We start from the raw sequence: 19,629 nt of genomic DNA, 5'->3' as shown, positions 1-19,629 counted from the left end.
AAGGTGATAAGAACCTGCATAGTCCCAGAAAACTATGAGCTGAGGCTGAGAGAGAATTAGCTCTGATAGAAAAAAAAAAATTACTGGACGCACATGTGGATCACTTGGATTCAAAGCTTCACTGTATTTTAGTTATTTTGCCTTCTACCCATTCTCCCACAGGAATCCTTATTTTGCTACATAAACAAAATTAAAAAAATTAAAGACCTATGCAGAAAAAGTTTCAGAGTTGATTCTGAAAAGAAAAATGAGACTCCATCAATTAGCAGGAATAAACCAGCAGAAATTGTAGTACCTTTTACTAATGCTCAAATTACCTCATTATGGGCAGAAAATGAACATTGGCAAAGAGCTTGCAGTAATTTTTTTTTGGAGATATTAACAACAAATAACCCACAAAGCAAGAGACTTCCATTTATAAAAAAGAACCAATTGGATTCTCCCTCATATAGTAAAATGGACACCAATTTCTTGCCCCTATACTCTATACTGATGCAGTAAGTCAGGAAAGGCAGGTTATAAGTCAGGGGAAAAAAGTAGTATTTTAGAGACCTTATGATTCATTTGAAAAATCAGAGCTGTATGGTATTATTATATTTTCCTGAAACTCTTAATATAGTGACTGCCTCTCAATATGTAGAAGAAGTTGTTTTAAATATAGAAATTCCAGAACTTATTCTGGATAATTTAGAATTAACTTTGCTACTTACTCAACTACAACAAGTAATCAGAATCAGAAACCATCCATTGTAGAAACACATATCAGATCCCATATGGGTCTACCAGGCCCTCTAGTACAAGGCAATGATGAAATTGATCAGCTATTTATAGGAAATGTGCTAACAGCTTTAGAATTTTATAAGAAACACCATGTTAATGGCAAAGGGTTGAAGAAAAGTTTTTCTATTACTTGGCTACAAGCCAAGAAAATTATAAGGAAATGTCCTACTTGTTCTTTGTATAACTAAACTCCATTACCTGCAGGAAGTAACCCAAAAGCTACAAAAAGAAAAAAAAAAGGAAACTGAATATAGACAATCATTAAAAAGAAAGAAAGAATTTGAAAATAATAAAATGAAGTCCTTAAAAAAAAAAAGAGTTAAGTAATATAAAAAGAATAAACCATGTAAAGGTTGAGAAGTTTTTTAAAAAGTACAGAAAAAGCTATTAAGTTAAAAGGCAGTGAAATAGATATAAATACATATAGAAATTAAATTCTCCAAAAAAAAAGAAGAATGAAAGAAGAAAGTAAAGTCTCCAAGGAAAGAAGAGAAAAAGAAAAATAGATTGAAATGTTTTCAAAGGTGCATAGATGCTAAAGATCATAAAGTAAGCACAGTCATAGAAAGAAATATAGTTTAAATAATAAAGAAAAGTCTCCACAGAAAGGAGATTAGAGAGACTTTTAGATTTTTCAGTGTTAAAAAATGGAAAACACTATAGAAGAGAGTGCACCTGGATCCTAAATAATTGTTTTTACTGTCATCTTAGAAATAATTATACGTTCAGTAATGATTTTATATATTCTGTTTGAGAGAGATAGGAAGAAAGCAGACTTAGAGAAGAAAAAAAGTGAAAAATTAAAGGCTAAAATGGAGGCCATAGAACAGGAATTAGAGGATTCTTTAAATCACAATAAAGAATTTTCAGAAGACTCCATTCTGGAGTCTACAGTGATAGCAAAAAACATAATTCCAGATGATAGAAATCCACAAATGCTTACAGAAATTACAGAATGGAAGCCCACAGAGATGCTAGGTTTTAAAAAAAGCTTCAGCTATAAACCAACATGGTCAGATTGGATATTATCAATTAGAGATGAAGGTCTACATGCTGAATTAAAAATACAGATTCTGTTCAATGTTACCTTAGAGCAATGTCATACAATAGCTTATATGTTTCATTTCACAGAGTTTGAAAAAATGAAAACTGCACACCATACCATAGATTCATATTCAAAATTCCAGTGGGCTTTTGCCTTGAATTCTGAAAAGGATGATTCTGAGATTGCACATTTATTTATTTGTTTGTTTGTTTGTTTATATGATGATTAGGCTAGAAATGCCTTTACAGGTTGATGATGCTTCAATATATATATATATATATATGTATATATATATATATATATATCACATTAGAATTCAATTTTTTAAACATTATGACATAGAAAATGTTACAGGTATATCTTACAGTCCTACAGGACAAACAGTTATGGAGAGATCTAACAGGACTTTAAAGGAAACGTTTACATTACGGGAGGAGGATATGGGCTCTCCCAATAAAGTTAAAGCGTCCCGGAAAAGATTAACCCCCAAGGATGCTGAGATGCTGAGATGTATTTATCCCAGCATCCTGTTTGATTAAGCCTTACAGATTGTTCCAGTCAGGACTTCAGCTAAGCCCTGCATGTTCCCAGCACACAGAGACTGGACAGCTAATGATAAGCTAGCTATCCTAACATTTGGCCATTATTCCAATTCTCTTGGGACCCCCCCAAAAGAAAATATCACCCCCAAATAGCAGGAATCAATTTTAAGAAAACAACATCCAATTTCCAAAAAATAAAAAATAAAAAAATAAGTGGATGGTTTTTGGTCATTCTGTGAGTGATGGATGCTTGTCATTGATAAAAGAGGGTTGCTTGCAAGTTGTTGAATGGTCTTTGTCAGGAAGGAAACAAGGTATAGGAGCTTAGACTCAGGGATTTCTCTCTTTCGTTTTCTTTCCTCTATCCTTCTTTTTCTTTTACCTAATGTTAAGGAGGGAAAGGGAGAGAAGGGAAGAAAAGAGAAAAGGGGGATATAGAAATAATAATAGTATAAAGAGGTAGATTATTGAATCTACTCTCAAACTAAAGAGCAACTACTAGTCTCAAATATTTTACATCCATATAGATTACTGTATATTGGTACAAATTTAAAATTATTTTTGTTACACATACTATGTATATTATGTTTCAACTCTTGTATAAGGTATTGTACCTATGCACCCCATTTAAAAATGCAATGCAAAGGGGTCTGGAGAGATGGCTCAGTGGTTAAGAGCACTGGCTGCTCTTCCAGAGGTTCTGAGTTCAGTTCCCAGCAACCACATGGTGGCTCACAACCATCTATAATGAGGTCTAGTGCCCTCTTCCAGCATGCAGGTGTACATGCAAGCAGGACATTGTATACATAATAAATAAATAAATCTTAAAAAAATGCAATGCAAAGATCTAGTCCTTTTGAAAGCTGCTATTATAAACTGTTTAAGATAATTAAGTAATGCAGGTTATCAATCAGTCAATCCAACTCATGGTCAAGTTTGATACTAGTTAGTTAATTACAGAAATAGGTTTCCTAGTTTGAATAGATAGTAACAACTAGAAACAAGCAATGTTTGCCTAGTCAGACGTACTAGAGATAGATAGGTGGTTTTCAAAACCCTCAGAGATCAACCAAATATGGCATTTACAGATGTTTTATTAATAAAAGGATCTTCTGGAGGTAAGACATGTAAGTTCCTGGCAGCACCCCCAACCTATTTCAGAGATGATGATAAGCACTGGAGAACCTGTATATGGCAAGCAACGTGGCAATGTGACAAGCAAGTCATTGGGCAAAATAAACTGCCCTTGCCTCAACTACAGATAGCATGCTGTCCAAAGCTGGACAAACTACACATGGAAAAGATGAGACAAGGTAGGCAGTCCTTCATAATTTTTGCTTCACAAAAAGTCTGTCATATGCTGGGCCAGAGGCTGAAAATGATGCCCCTATGTTGCAGAGAAATTTGGGTGACTGTCGAAGCAGCCAGCTGTCTCTGTCACGTCTGTATTCTGGAAGCTGTTTGCTCTGCACTTCCTGTTTATTCAGGTAATATTTTCCTTCTCAGGTCTCTGATGGGGTTGAAGACTAGAAAGTTATAGTCTCACATTAAGCTTAAGCTGTTTAGGATTTAAGAAGATAGTTTTAGCTCCATGTAGATTTTTAAGTTGATAAATACAAGTTTTGATAGAAAATAATTTGGGTACAGTACTCTGACCTCACCAAGATGGTGGCTAGTAGAGTTCTTTCTCCTAAGTTGCCAAACACAAATGAACTGGACTTTGTGGGTGTAATTCTTACCTGATAGATTTAATAACTGTTCTTTTGTAGATAGTTCATTGTTGTAAGAGAAAGAGCCTTTTAGTGGACCAAAGGGGGAGATGTTGTAGGTTGGTCTGGTGTGCTGTATATTCGGATGTGGATTTCTGTGCCCAGATCTGGTTACAGTCTGGACATGGAAACTGTCATTCTGGACATGGAAACTCCTGTATCAATGTTGTGTAAAATTTGATCCCCAAAATCTCTGATTAGTGAGTTCATTAAACCATTATCTTTACTTCGCCGTAGGGTGTAACTCTACATATTAAAACTCTCTGCATTTCTATCCTGATAACTTAGAAGGAAATTTATGCCCTGGAAATGTGCATTTGGTCACTCGGACAAGACGGCATGGCAACCTCAGAGCCATCTGTGGAGAATGAGAATGATTTCTCAGGAAATGTGATGTTAAACACATACTAGATATTTCTAAACCATGACAGCATTTCTAAGTCCCATAACTAAGCAATGAATTAGTAAAAGCATATTATCCTTTGGTAGAGCATTCTCATAGCTTTGCCCAGCACCACACACATGCACACAAATTAGCAGGCAGGGGGGCCAGAGTCTGTCATTCCAGCTACTCAGAAGGCTACATGCACAAGGAGATCAAAAATTTAAGGCTTTCCTAGGTTACAAACTGTGACCTTGCTTCAAATAACAAAAGGCTAGGCATGTTGATCAGCAGTATAGTACCTGCCTGGAGACCCCCGGTGTCCTAGTCAGTTCTCTATTGCTGTGAGGAGACACCAAGGTAAATCTTATAAAAGGGCATTTAACTGGGGACTTTCTTGCAGTTTCAGAAGCTTGGTCTATTATCATCATGGCAGAGAGCACGGCAGCTAGCAAGAGTGGTTCTGAAGAAGTAGCTGAGAGCTATATTATTACCCACAAGCTGAGTGAGAGAGATTGGGCCTGTCTTGGGCTTTTGATACCTTGAAGCCTATACCTAAGTGCACACTTCCTCCAATAAGGCCACACCTCCTAATCCTTCTAATCCTTTCAAACAGATCCATTCTCTGTTGACTAAGCTTTCAAATATATGATACCACATTCTACTCCCTGGCTCCATAGGCTTATAGCTATATCATAATGCAGAAATGCATTTGGCCCAACTTTAGAAGCCCCCATATCACAATCTCAACTTTAAAAGTCCAAAGTTCAAGGTCTCTTCTGAGACTCATGACAATCTCTTAACTGTAACTCCCTGTAAAATAAAAATTAAAAAGCAAATAACATATTTCTAACACACATAACACAAAATGTACATTGTTATTCTGGAGGGGAGGATAGTGAGGAAATACTGGGCCAAAGCAAGACCAAAAACCAGAAAGACAAGCTCTAAGTCTGCATCTTCATGTCTGATTACTAAGCACCCTTCAGATCAACTCCTTTCAGCTCTGTGGACTGTAATCTATTTCCCTCTCAGGCTGTTTCCACTCCCTGTTACAGCTCTCCTCTGCAGGTAACCCACAGCTCTGGCATCTGCAACGTCTTGGAATCCACAACACCATCCAGGCTTCCTCTTCACAGCTTCACACAGCGGCCTCTCTGAGCCTCCATGCAGGGACACCCCTCCATGAGCCTGACCTCAGCAGTTGTTTTTGTAGCTGCAGAGGAAGATTCCATAGTCCCTTTCTTGTATCCTTGACTCTAAAGCCAGAACCTCCAGGCCAAAACTGCCAGGTTCTTCTGCTTGCTGCGGCTGGAACGTGGCCCCCTCAGCCAATTACATTTGCATTGGTTTTCTGTTATTGATGATTTCTTTCACTACTTAAGATTTCCTTTAATTCTGTTTAACAAGTTGGAAGTTTAACTTTATGAACTTTTGCCCTGAGGTTACCCTTCCCTTTGTTCCATTTAGCATCAGGTTTTTGGTTTTGTTGTTGTTTGTTTGTTTGTTTTTAATCTTTTTATTTCCTTGAGCACTATACTTAGTTCCATTATATTTTCTGGTGCTCCTTTTCTCCTTAAACTATAAATTTTGTATTTTTCTTTGTCCAATTTGTTTCTTTTCATTGTATATCTGCATAAGAATGATTTACTGGCCTCAAAAATAGTGGCAATATGTCTTTAATTCCAGCACTCAGGAGGCAGAGGGAAGAGGTTCTTTGAGTTTCAAGCCAACCTGGTCTACAGAGTGAGTTCCAGGACACCCAGGGCTACACAGAGAAACCCTGTCTTGAAAAACAAACAAACAAACAAACAAACAAACGATAATTACTACTAATAACCACTTGACACAGTCAATAGTAGGCTGTATTTACATCTCTTTTGCCAATGCAACTATTAATCCAGACTCTTCAACTTAGTCACAGGCAGATATTTGGGGACAAGGGCAAAAAGGTACCACATGCTTTGCCAAAATGGCATAAGAATGGTATCTTAGTCAGCAATGTTCTATTGCTGTGAAGAGACACCATGACCACAGTAACACACGTAAAGAAATCATTTAACTGAGACTGGCTTACAGTTCAGAAATTTAGTCCATTGTCATCATGATGGGGAGAATTAGAGGCGCACACAGGCAAACAAGGTGCTAGAGAGGGAGCTGATAGATCTATACGTGGATCTGCAGGCAGCAAGAAGAGAAAAAACCTCTGGGCCTAGCTTAGGTTTCTTAAACCTTAAAGCCCACCCCTAGTGACACACTTACTTCAAGAAGGTCACATCTGCCCCAACAAGGCCACACCTCCTGATCCTTGTAAGTAGTGTCTCTCCTTAATGAATAAGCATTCAAGTATATGAGCCAATGGGGTTAATTTTTATTCAAACCAACAGAGAGCAAACTTAAAGAAGTATTAGATAAATAACTGATACCCAACCTATTCCAGAGGATTCCCAGTTTGGGAGAAGTAGAAAAGAAATTCTTTCACAGGGCATTCACAGAATGATTTCCTGAGGAGGTGTGGCCCACAGTGGGACTTAAAAGACTGTAGGAATTTGCTAAGTTTTATAGTTTTGATGTGAAATATCCCTACTGGATCATATGTTTGAACATGATACCCAGTTGGGGACACTGTTTTGAAGGTTGTGGGATCTTTTGGAGGTTGGGGTCTAGATAGAGGAAGTGTGTTGTTGGAGTTTTTGTGTACTGTGTAAAGGTTGTCTTTGTATATTCAAATGTTAATTTCTGTACCAGCAGAGATCTGAGAATAAACCCAGACTTTGGTATTGTCAAACATCTCCTGCCTTAGTATTTTGTAAATATTGTTCTCCATCACCTTCTGATTGGCTGAATAAAGAGCTGAATGGCCTATAGTAAAGGCAAGAGAGAACAGGTGGGACTTCCAGAGATACAAAAGTCTGGGAAAGAAAGAGGGGTGAAAGATTCACCTATGAGACAGAGAGGAAATAGGACACAAGAAACTGAGGAGAGAAAAAAGTCACACGGCAGAACAGAGATTGATATAAGAGCTAGTTGGGAACAACAGTAAGCTAAGGTTTAAAGTTATGATAAGTAAATATAAGTCTCCATGTCATTACTCAGATCTGGGGGACAAGAAAAGTCGGTACAGTTTTAGTGGGTCTCATGGGAGCAGGTCTTGAGGTTTATAGTTCTTTGTCCAGGACCTCAGAAATACTCATGAGGCTTAAACCAAAATGTTCCAACTCCAGTTTGTCAGCACCACCTGGTAAGGATTTAAAAAGCTAAGACTGCTGGAGCTCCAATGGCAAGGATTCTTGTTAAATCGGCTGCAGGTGCAGCTAGAGCTGAAAACCCCTGAGCGTAATAAAAATGTCACCTTGATCCTCTTGCTAAGTAGGACGAGATGGACAACTGTTTGCAGTTGGGATGAGAGGTGAGGATACCTAGGGAGCTCTAAGAGTGAAGACTTCTGGAAATGATGGCTGAAATTATGGCAGCTACTTTGACCATGAGGTAAACAATTCAAGGCTATGTGGTATGCCAAGGAAATTTATCTCAAATCAAAACTCCAGGAAATGAAAGAAACTGGGTCCCTAATGGTGTCACTGAATTTGATCTCTCTCTGCTTTTTGTGTAGGACAACGCTGTTTCTATTCTTACAGAGTAAGTTTCTGCTACTTCTAGCCACGCAGAGTCTTATTGGGATGCCATTCAGTATTTGGGATGTGAGTGAACTGTGCAGAAAGAAGCTGTAAGCCTAGGGCTGACTTGAGCAACTCCCTGGAACTGGGTTGGGCCCAGATGGAACAGAGAGACTGATGATGGGGAAGGAAAGTCCCTGAGGGAGACAGTAAGAACTATGGACAGAGAAGAGACCCAGAGACAGAAGACAAAGATGCTGCGTTTGGGGGTGTTATGCCCAGCTCATGAGACCCCAAAGACCACCAGGAATTGACTCCACTATAAAACACATGAGGTTTATTTAATACAAACTCGAGACCGGGTTGCAAACCTTCCTGTGGAAGCAGGAGAGGAATGTTGGGGGGGGTCGTCTAGGGGAACAAGGTCTTTAAAGGGAAGAACTACAAGTGGCGGGTTACATGTTTTGTCATTACATGTTTTGGCATTACATGATTGGGTAAGAGAAACTGACTTTTGAAATGATTGGTTTACTTTAGGCACCAAGACCAGAAACAGCTCTGGCCTGGCCATTTGGGTCGGTTTCCTAGCAACTGTATCTCTAGTGGGCAGGAAAAGAATGCAGTAAAGCTAGTTCCTCTCCCCAGGTTGCTGGACATGTCTCTATCTGGCTGGCCTTTGTTCAGGCTTGTGCTCCAAACCCCAAACTGATCCTTCCCCCACCCCCACCCCCAAAAAAGTTTTCAATTCTTTGGAGAACATATATGTGTGTGTGTGTATGTGTTTGTAAGATCTATAGGAGCATAAATGTTGTTAAAGAGCAACCATGTGGCTTGCCATACAATGTGATGTGACTCTGCCATCTTGAAATTGCCACATGGTGTGAGTCAGGGTAAAGAAAAAATTTACAGACCCTCTTAGTCATAATGAATTTTGTTTATCATCCTATTTCCTTTTAGACTAAGAAGACAAGTCTCATTTTAAATTGGTATTGGTCTTAGAGATTGGATTGTTTGCACTGATAAAATTTAGTTTTGACTTTTAAAATTATGGTTATGTTTTATGACTTCACTCCTAAAAAGGGTATTTTATTTTGATATTGCAAAAACAGATTTAAAAAAATGTGCTTAAGGCTATGAAACATTTTAAAGTTTATCAGGTATTTTACATATATATATATAATTATACATATATATAAAATTTAGGGGTGTGTTTTTGTGGTATGTTGTATGTGTGATTCAGCCCTCGTTTGTGCAGGTCTACAGGCTGACTTGAAGTATATGCCTGACCACCAGCTCCTGAGTGAATGGATTAATGCCCTTTCTTTCTGGCTGATAGGTTTGGTATGGCCAAATAGTTTAAGCACAGGTTAAAATTGTTCTATACTGTTCTGTTATACGGTTGGTTCTAAAACTTATTTGATTACAATGTTAGAACTTTTGGTTACAGGAAACTGTAAATGTTCCACAGTGCTTGCTATACCATGGGAGGCAGCAACACCTAATGGTTATGTTTTGGATTGCCAGCCACTGCCTGTAGCAACACTTGGCTAGCCGCCATGTTGGTTCAGCGATAAAGAAGGTGGACCCGTGGTTTTACTGCCATCTTTGCTGAGGGCTGCCAGCTGTGTTCAGTTCCCTGTTTAGTGCTAAGTACAACTTTTGTCCTTTAAGCTTTTTGCTGTTCAGTCTTAATGCAATGCGGTAGGAGCAGCAAGATTTGCTAGCCCCTCAATGAACTGCATCTGATTGAAAGTTTTGCTTTGATTTTAGTTCAGAAATATATTTAAAGTTGTGCTAATGACTGCAGTTGGTTACAAGATTGAGTTTTACCTAGTCTCTTTGTTTATGTTTTTAAGGTTAAGCCTAGGATGGGTAACTATGAAGTTTGCATAGGTAGATCTACTTGAAATACATATAGTCTTAAAACACTCATCTAAGGAATATGCCAGAATTAGAGATTATAGCACTCTGTTTTATAGGATGCAGTTTAGAACAGATGATAAAGATAGACAAAGAGTAATTTATATGCTGGCCCTCAAGTTTGTCAGAGGTCTGTGGAATATGGCATTTTAACATGTGTAAGCCTATTATGACAGAGAGTCCCAAAATCCAGGCAGAGCTCCCTAAGGTCTCCAAGCAAGAAGATTCACGACTCTGGATTGTGGTATGCTAACCACTGGGCAAGACTTCCCCAACTGGCCCACTGCTAGGGCTCAGCCTAACCTGTGGACAAAACTGTGGACACCAGGAGAGTCATTGTTTCACATTGCTGAAGATGAGGTGAGGTCAATCTCTCATGTTATTTTTTTCCACAGAAACAGTCTCTTATCTTCTGTGCCTGGTCGCTGGACCACCTCTGCTCATGATGCCACAAGAGCATGGGAGTCACTGTCATTTTGATTGGTACATAGATAGGCACATATATTTAGCTTATAATTTATCCTTCTCAAGTCTCTGATCACATTGACAGCTAAGCTAAGCTAATAGTTGCTTTGCAGCTAAAGAGCAGACAATTAGATCCACTGTTAATTCACTGGTCAATTCATTAGCTAGTTAGAACTACTAGGTACTAGATCATTTATTTAGAAAGGCAAAGTGGTTTGCTTTGCTCACAGGCTTCGTGTTAATTGCCTATGTCTTATGGTGAATAACTGGATAAAAAATGTAAAGTGTATGTAAGGTCTGAAGATATAAAAGTTTAACTTATGAGAATCTAAAAAGTATTGTTTAAAGGTCTAGGAAAATGTTTCAAGTTGGTAAATGCAAGAAAGATTGGAGAGTCTAAGTAGGTATTTTGAGGTATATGAATATAAGTTGTAATGGTATAAAAAATAATTTAAGGCACATTGAAAATGGAAGATATTTCAGATTTCTCCCTCCTCTCTGCTATTATTTTGCTTATGTTGTTATGAGATTTCAGAAGTTCAGAGTTACATAGAGTTTTGAAAAGCTGATGGAACACTGACGGCTTATTATCCAGTCACAAGCTTGATATTTTAACTTCCTTTTGGTTGTCTTCTGGATTATAGACTTAAAGGTGCTTCTCATCATGCTAAAAACATCTGTCTAATGTGTATATCTGACCCAAAGGAGATAGCTTTTACTAGGTCTTAGTGGCATGAGTCTACTTCTGCTGTCCTGTAGACACCTGTTACCTGTTTTTTCTAAAGTATGAATCTCAATACAATGGTGATGCTAATATACTTCCTTTTATAAAGTAAAATTCATATGAGTTTCAGAAAACCAAAAAGTCAGAAGACCTGAATCTGATGTAGCCCAAACAGACCCCAGATGAATTTTTCCCTTGGTCTTGGGATTCCTCACTTTCTTCTAATTACTAGACAAATTTTAACTTCTGCCTCTAGTCTGAATTTATCCCAGTAGATTTTCACCTGGTTGACTCTATTTGGGGATCAGTTATGGACTGCAAGCTGTAATCTGAACTTGCTGGAAGCTGAAGTAAACCAGTCCAGTCAATGTGATGGCTCCAAGTCTCTTCAACTGAATCACTAATTAGATAGTGTCCCATTACCCAGCCTTTGGCCGGCATTTCAGCTTTCCTAACCCCTTCATGTCAATGACCCAATGGTCAGCACTGAAGCACCTTCAGAAGAAAAGACCTCCACCCATAATCCCACCTAACAGGCTGAAATTCGAGGTCAAAAGGGGCTCCCTGACATTAGCTATTATCTTGGGGACCTGCTTAGCTGGAGCAGCAACTGGACAAAAAGCCTGGAGAGACTCTATCAAGAGAGGATTACAGAGGATGGTTTAAATCCTGGTTTATATCCACCCTGATGGGACCCCTATTCACTTATACCTTTGGGCCTTGTATTTTAAATTGCATGAATGCTCGGGAATGATACAGTTAATGATACTCAGATCCCATTATGGAAAGGTAAATCTGGAGGATACCAGGGGTCATATCTGGAAGATCCAAGATTGGTTTTTCAAATGATCATTGGAAGAGGGGAATGAGAGACCAAAGAATTGAAAACTGTTTTTTTGTTGTTGTTGTTTTGGGGGGGGGAGTATTGGTTTGGGGTTTGGAGCACAGGCCTGAACAAAGGCCAGCCAGATAGAGACATGTCCAGCTACCTGGAGAGAGGAACTAGCTTTACTGCATTCTTTTCCTGCCCACTAGAGATACAGTTGCTAGGAAACCGACCCAAATGGCCAGGCCAGAGCTGTTTCTGGTCTTGGTGCCTAAAGTAAACCAATCATTTCAAAAGTCAGTTTCTCTTACCCAATCATGTAATGCCAAAACATGTAATGACAAAACATGTAACCCGCCACTTGTAGTTCTTCCCTTTAAAGACCTTGTTCCCCTAGACGACCCCCCCCCCCAACATTCCTCTCCTGCTTCCACAGGAAGGTTTGCAACCCGGTCTCGAGTTTGTATTAAATAAACCTCATGTGTTTTATAGTGGAGTCAATTCCTGGTGGTCTTTGGGGGGGGTCTCACGAACTGGGCATAACAGGGGTAGGGGAGCTGAGTGGGTCTGGGTGGAAGACTGGAGCCTAGAGTTTCAGCATCTGGGTTGGTGGTGGAGCCATCTGAAAATAAGAATCAGAGACTGAGAAGAATAGGAAGATGTTAAACTACTGGGGGTGGTAGGTGGGAGGAGGAGGGGAAGGAGAGTGGACTCAGAAGTGTGGTTGAGGCCCAGGAGGTTCATAGGAACTGCAGTTCTGGGCCCAGCAATATTAACTGGAAACACTGAAATATTTCACGGTAAATTCTTTGTAAACCAATGCTATTTGTCAAGAAGTTGCAGAGGGTGATGGGAAATAAAATTCTAAATGCAGAGTATTAGCTGGGAACTGCAGTGTCTCATGGGAAATGTAGTTTTGAGCCCAGAAGATAGCTGCAGCACTTCATTTTAAAAGACTATTAATTAGCTCCGTAACTTCAGAGGCTGGTGGGAAATGTAGTTCTGGATCAACAGAGTCCCATGAGAAATGTAGTTCCTAGTCCAGAGTCTTGGCGGGGGATCTGCCGTCTGAGAAATGTAGTTTTGATTCCAGAATATCAGCAAGGGGTCCTCTGGGGAAAAGTATCAGCCCACAGTATAAGCAGGGGAACTGCAACATCCTCTGAGAGATGTAGTTTGGCAAGGCTTACCACACCGCCCAGAGACTAGCAAGAGCCCCTAGGGTAATGTAGCCTCAAGCCAGGGGAGGGCATGGCCTCATGGGAAATGTAGTTCGAGGCTCGAGGACCAACTGTGTAGGAATGCCAGTTCGCCAGGCCACTAGGCCTGCTCACCTGACTCCCTGTGCAAGCTCGGGGTTGTCAGGGTAGCGGTGCTGAGTGGCTCCACCTCTGGTTGCATCCTGGAGAGGCGGGTCGGAGGAGGCCCAGGAAGAAAGGCCGGGCTTCTTACAGTGGGCCACACACTCCAGCCCTTTCTCTCGATTCTTGGTTCTTGCGCTTTGAAACCACGTGTGACAAGCACGGAACTGGAAGGCTGAGACCATAAGGACATGCGTGTACCCCTAACCTCAGGGACTCGGTGGGCGCCCCAGTCCTTGTCTTCCTGCGTCTCTGCTTCCTTCCCTGTCTCTCCATGTCTCCTGGCCTCTCTTTCTCCATCCCTCCTGGTCTCTCTTTCTCTATTCCTCCTGCCCCATCCCTGTCCCCGGTTCTCAACCCCCCACTTCTCACCCCCCCACCTCTCTATCTGTCTCCCTACCAACCCTATACCCCAGTTGCTCTCCTTATTTCTTCCAAATGTCGCATCATTGATCTCCCTCTCCATCACCCCAGCCTTCTCCTCAGCCTCCCCAGCACCTCCCCAGCCCCCCTAATTGCCCCCTTTTCATTCTGCAGAGTCTCTCCCCAGTCTTGTCACCCTCTCTGAACCTCTTCTCCTTCTCCCAGTTCCATTCCTTAGACCCTCTTCCATAGCTGCTCCTACCTCCACCCCCCCCACCCCGCCCTTCTCTCTTCCCCTCTCGGTGCCCACTTGCCCTCTGCTCACCCCCGACTAGACACCTGGAGACAAACAGAAACTGAGTTCTCTGAGGGGGGAGGGGACAGTAGGCAGAGCCTTGTTGCCATGGTGCCGCGAGCGGAGAGCAGGGCTGTGGGAAAAGTGGCATTGAGGGTGCGGACTGCGGGCCTTATGCTGGCAGATGACTGGTAGGCCATCCTTTGTGAATCCAGAACTGTGGGGCAAGGAGGCTGTATAACCTTTAGCTGTTTCTCCTATGCATCTCCAGGCTCTGTCTTTGTGGTTTTTGTCTCCCTCTTTTTATTTCTTTTGTTTGTTTGTTTGTTTTGAGACAGTCTGCCTCCTGCATATCCGAGGCTGATCTCGAACTCCTTCTGTCACCCAAGCAGTCCCTTGCCTTCCAGGGGCAGAAATGAAAGGAATGTGTCACTGGCCCTGAGGCTGGAACCCCAACTCTCCCTTCCCTGGTAGTCTTTGTTACCTTGTCACTCCTGACTGCTTCTTGAGCTATGTTTACAGATCAGTCCAGACTCAAGAACCAAAGCTAAGAGTCTCATTCCCTTTCTCTAAGGGTGGATGCTGGGTCCAGCTGTGCCTGAAGCTCTCAGTTTCTTGTTAGGAATTGAGAAACCTAAACTTCCGTCAATTTAGCTGCTTTCAGTTGTCTGGTTTGGTTTGGTTTGGAGGGGGTTGGGTTTTTTGTTTTGTTTTGTTCAGTTTTATTTTTTATTTTGTTTGTTTTGTTTTTCAAGATAGTGTTCACTATGTATCCCAGAACTTCCTGTGTAGACTAGGCTGGCCTCCAACTCACAGTTGGCCTGCCCCTGTCTCAAGTGCTTGAATTAAAGGCATGCCCCACTATGTCTGGCTGTTATTGACAATTTAATAAAGTCTATAATTCAGTTGTCTCATCCAGTCTTCCGTGACCATGGCTTCCAACGTTCCTCCTGTGTGTGTGTGTGTGTGTGCACCCCTAAATGCATGTGGCTCTAGGATTTGAACAGAGTCCTGCATACACAAGGCAACTCTCCTGCCACTTCCCCAGCATTAGTATTTATTAAAAAAATGATGCTGTGCACACAACAGATGTTATATGAAAGAGTTTACTGGGGGGAAGGGAAGCAGAAGACAGTAAGGGCCTGCATGAGCCATAAGGCCAGAGAGAGATGGAAGGAGGGGGCACCCTGACAGAGAAAGGGGAGAGAGATGGAAACAGCCAGGAGCAAGAGAGAGCATGAGGGCGGCAGACTGCCAGTTATACCTGAAGTACCTGGCCCAGATGATGTCATAGGACACAGGTACCGACATAGGACGTTGTCAGGACCCTAAAGGTCCCTAAAGGCAGGCCAGTTGAATTGCCTGCACAGCATAACGCCTGGCCCTTTCCTTTCTCTCATTCAGCTGTCTCCTTCAATCCTGTCTCTGTAGAACAAGGAGTATCTTTGACTACCATGGTCACAAGAATACCTAAGCTCTCACTTTCACCTTCCTGAGGCATGTGTGATGAATAAATGAATGATCCACTGTGTCTAACAGTGCAGCCTCAGCCCAGTGAACTTTGTTCCTCCCAATCCTTGTGAGACTACAGAGTGGGAAAGAAGAGAATACAGGCTCAAACCAGACAGGGCAGCCTGGAATGCCGAGTAACTAATACCAACATTAGTTACTTTTCTATTGCTGTGATAAGATGCCATGAACAAGGCAGCTTATAAAAGAAAATATTTACTTGGCCTTATAGTTCCAGAGGAATAAGAATCGATGGTGGCAGCAGGTAACAGACAAGGCTGCAGAAACAGGAAGCTGGAAGCTCACATCTTACCTGCAAGCACAAAGCAGAGAACAAACTGGGAATGGCCCAAGTCTTTGGACTCTCAGAGCCTGCCCTCCGAGGCAAATTCCTCCAGCAAGGGCACACCTAAACTGCCCAAACAGTGCCCCAACTGGGGATCAAGTATTAAATGCCCAAGACTGTGAGTCTCCTCTTTCCTCAAGAAAGGGGGGGGGGCATTGGTCACCAGCCCCCAAGGGCAGGAGGAGCAGTGGGGATGGCAGGGCTAGGAAGGCTGTGAATATGATGGACATTCAGGACCAGCTGCAGGGAGGCAATCACCTTTATTCCAGGGCCGAGGGGTACATACAGGAAAAGGGAAGCAGCCAGGAGGTACTCTGATAGGTGCTCACAGCGTTCTTCATTTATATAAATCAACATGGCCCTGTCACCCATGCAAGGGCATGCTACCTAGTTATCATGAGCAGCAGGGGAGGGCATTCAGAAGGAAGCTGTGTCAGAGGCTACTTTTTTAAAATACTTATTTATTATTTACATAGAATTCTGCCTGCATGTACACCTGCACACCAGCAAAGGGCGCCAGATCTCATTATAGATGGTTGTGAGTCACCATGTGGTTGCTGGGAATTGAACTCAGGATCTTTGGAAGAGCAACCGGTACTCTTAACCGCTGAGCCATCTCTCCAGCCCCAGAGGCTACTTCTACAATAAGCCAGGCATCTAGCTCAGGGACATCCTCCAAATGAGGACAGGCAGGGTCATGGAGGCTGCAACCTTCAGCAGCAGGGCCCTCCAACACAAGACGATGGGAAACAACATCTCGTTCAAACCACTACACTGATGGTCTCTGAGATCAGTTTCCTCATCTCTTGCCAGTGACAATGGCTCAGTGAAAGTCCCCCGTCCTGGTTAGCTTTAACTGTCAACTCCACACTGCTTACAGTCATCTGAAAGAAGCCTCATTTGAGGAATTGCCTAGCTCAGATTGGCCTGTGGGCACATCTGTAGGAGCCTTCTGGATTGTTAATGGCTGTTGCAGGACCCAGCCCACTGTGGGTGGAATATTCCCTAGGCAGGTGGGCCTGGAATTTAGAAGAAAGCTACCTAAGCAGAAGTACTGGTCTGAGAGCAAGCTAGAAAACAAACAAACAAACAAACAAACAAACAAAACAAAACAAAACTTTCCTCTGTTCCTACTTGCAGGTTCCTGCCTTGGTTTCCCTCAGTGACCGGCTGTGCCTTGCCTTGGAAGCACGAGCCAGATAAGCTTTTTCCTCCCCAAAGTTCCCTTTGGTCAGGGCATTTTATTACAGCGATAGAAAAGCAGCTACAACAACTGTCAGTCCTCCAAATCAGTTCTCACTCACTCCTCTCACGTCTCTCTCTCTCTCTGGAACCCAACCTGAGTTCTTAAAAATAAATAAATAAATAAATAAATAAATAAATAGAATCAGATATACACACCCGCATGCATATGTTTTATTTATTGGCGATTTCATGTATGTGCATATTGTATTCTGATCATTCTCAGGTTCTCAGAACCTCTTCAGCCCCCAGCCTGCTGTCCCTTCCTTCTTCAGAATCTCTCTTCATCACTATCACCATCTCTGTCTCCCACTAACCTCTCCTATTTTCTTCCTAATCCTTCTGAAACATTTTCTAACACCTGTTGACATTCTACTTTTATTTCTTTTTTTCCCCTCCCAAACAAGGTTTCTTCGTGTCACCTGGCTGTGCTGGAACTCTCTCTCTAGACCAGGCTGGCCTCAAAATCACAAAGATCTGTTAAAGTATCTTCTATTCACCTGATTTAATTGTCATTTCAGAGGCTTACTCCCTCCATCTACTAACCTAGGCCTAGTCGTGGAAGCTCCTAGTCTCCATATAATGTAACCTAGGCCTAGAATGTTTTCAGCCTCTGAGACTTACTGCTGAATAAGCTCGCCCTTTCTAGCTCTTTCTGCACTTTCTCTGGCTGGTTCAACTAAACTGTCTGGCTAAAAACTTCTTTCCAAGCTGACTGGTTCAATCGGCTTCTCTCTCGGCCTCTGAATGGATTGCTCTGCCTGGCCTTGTGCTGACTTTGAAAATGTGCTCTAGTCTTGGACTCCTTCTCGTTCTCTAGCTTGTTCTGCCTCCACCTGTGTCTAGCTTGTTCTCTCCTTGCAGCTCGCTCTGTGCAACTGTCCTGGTAAACCTGCCTCTGAGTCCCACGAGCTGAGGTGCCGCAAACTCAACTCCTCTGCACCGCCTCTCAACTCACTCTCAACCAAACCCCCTGAACAGAACTGAGTAGAACTCAGAGATCTGCATTCCTCTGTCTCCTGAGTGCTGGAATTAAAGGGGCGTACCATCATGCCTGGACCTATGCTTTTCTTCACCTGAAACTTGCTCTATACCAGGCTGGCCTCGAACTCAGAGATGTGCTTGCCTCTGTCTCCTGGGACTAAAGGCATGTCTGTATTCCAGCAGGATCATCACACAGGTCTTTGGACGTGATCTCTTGCTAGAGCAGCCATGTTCTGAATTAAAATTCTACTACAGAGCTCCACCTGCCTCTGCCTCCCAAGTGCTGGGATTAAAGGGGTGTACCACAATTTACCAGCTTTTTTATTATTATTATTTTGTAACTCACTGAGTTTAATTAGAATTGCTTGTATAAGCATGAGTGTAGTTATTAGTAAGGGCACAACAACTTGCTAGTAGCCACACTACTGAAGAAAAATGGCTTCCCTCCACCGATAACCATAGACCAACAACTCCTGGGAGGGGAGGGGCCTCCTGAGCCTCTCCTACCAAACTTCACCCCCAGTTTTCTGCATTTCATCATGCTGTATCCCTCCCCCTTTCTGCGTGTCCTGTACATCTCTACCTGTTACATCCCTGCATCTCCTCTCCCCTCCTCCCTCTGTTTGTCTCTATTGCTCTGTGTCTCTGTCTCTTCATTTTTCTGTCTCTGGTCCCTGGCTAGTCCCTCCGCCCAGCTACCAACTACTTCTCTCTGCCACTCTTGCCACCCCTGTCAGGCCACCAGCAACCCTTGGCTACCAGCCCAGGACCCATTCTTCTGTCAGCATTTTTCTCCAGTTCCACAAATGATGTCAGCACTGCAGCAGTGCTGAAGGCAGCCTGTTTAGAGGGCTCCTTCCTTTCCCAGCTCCCTCTGCGCAAATCCTGGCAACTTGGCTGACCGCTCTCTCGGGGTTAGCGCTCGCTACTGAGCACTGGGAGGGAAGCAGTGCCATGCAGGTAGGGCATCTGTCTCTAGGCAGGGCTGTGTCTGAATCTGTATGGCTTCTCTTTGAACCCCAGGACCTAGCCTGGCTCTCCTCAAACACTGTTGTTTCAGGTGGGGTTGGGCGGTACCATGAGGAATTCCCAGCAAGCAGGCAGCCATGGGTTGGTGGTGGGAATACCTGGGGAAAAGCAATAGGATCTGTGTAAACTGGTTCACTTGCTTACCCACTTTTTTATCGTTTGTTCTTCCAGTATTTATCCGCAAACACCATCATCCGTCCACCAATCCTCTGTACAACCTTCACCTACCCACCAGCCCTTCTTTCTATCCTTTATTCCTAGTTAGCCATCAATCCAAACTTCACCCATCTCTCCATTTCTCCATCTGTATTGGCTACTTTTCTATTGTAGCCAATTCTATTCCAGCGTGTGTTGTCACATGAGTTTTTGATCTTAGCCATTCTGATGGATGAAATCTCAGGGTTGTTTTGATTTGCGTTTCCCTGATGGC

General features: G+C 42.4%; 1 protein-coding gene across 3 annotated transcripts in view; it reads right to left on the bottom strand.

The window, feature by feature from the left end:
* The window catches only part of C1H19orf81 (chromosome 1 C19orf81 homolog), a 32,607-nt gene that overhangs the window by 6,879 nt on the left and 6,099 nt on the right, over positions 1-19,629 (bottom strand). Inside the window, exons 1-2 of one of the 3 annotated variants that reach the window (XM_060380123.1) lie at positions 14,109-14,152; positions 13,405-13,606 (exon numbers count right to left, since the gene is read on the bottom strand). The exons of the other annotated variants lie outside the window; for them this stretch is intronic. Coding sequence (XP_060236106.1) covers positions 13,405-13,471 — 67 coding nt within the window. The 5' untranslated portion in view covers positions 13,472-13,606; positions 14,109-14,152. Of the gene's footprint in view, positions 1-13,404; positions 13,607-14,108; positions 14,153-19,629 lie in introns of those variants that run through there. 3 annotated transcript variants of the gene reach the window in all.

This window comes from Meriones unguiculatus, chromosome 1, assembly GCF_030254825.1.
Source record: "Meriones unguiculatus strain TT.TT164.6M chromosome 1, Bangor_MerUng_6.1, whole genome shotgun sequence".
Classification (NCBI taxonomy): domain Eukaryota; kingdom Metazoa; phylum Chordata; class Mammalia; order Rodentia; family Muridae; genus Meriones; species Meriones unguiculatus.
Note: the sequence above shows the minus strand (reverse complement) of the source record. Positions and strands in the feature narration are given on the sequence as shown.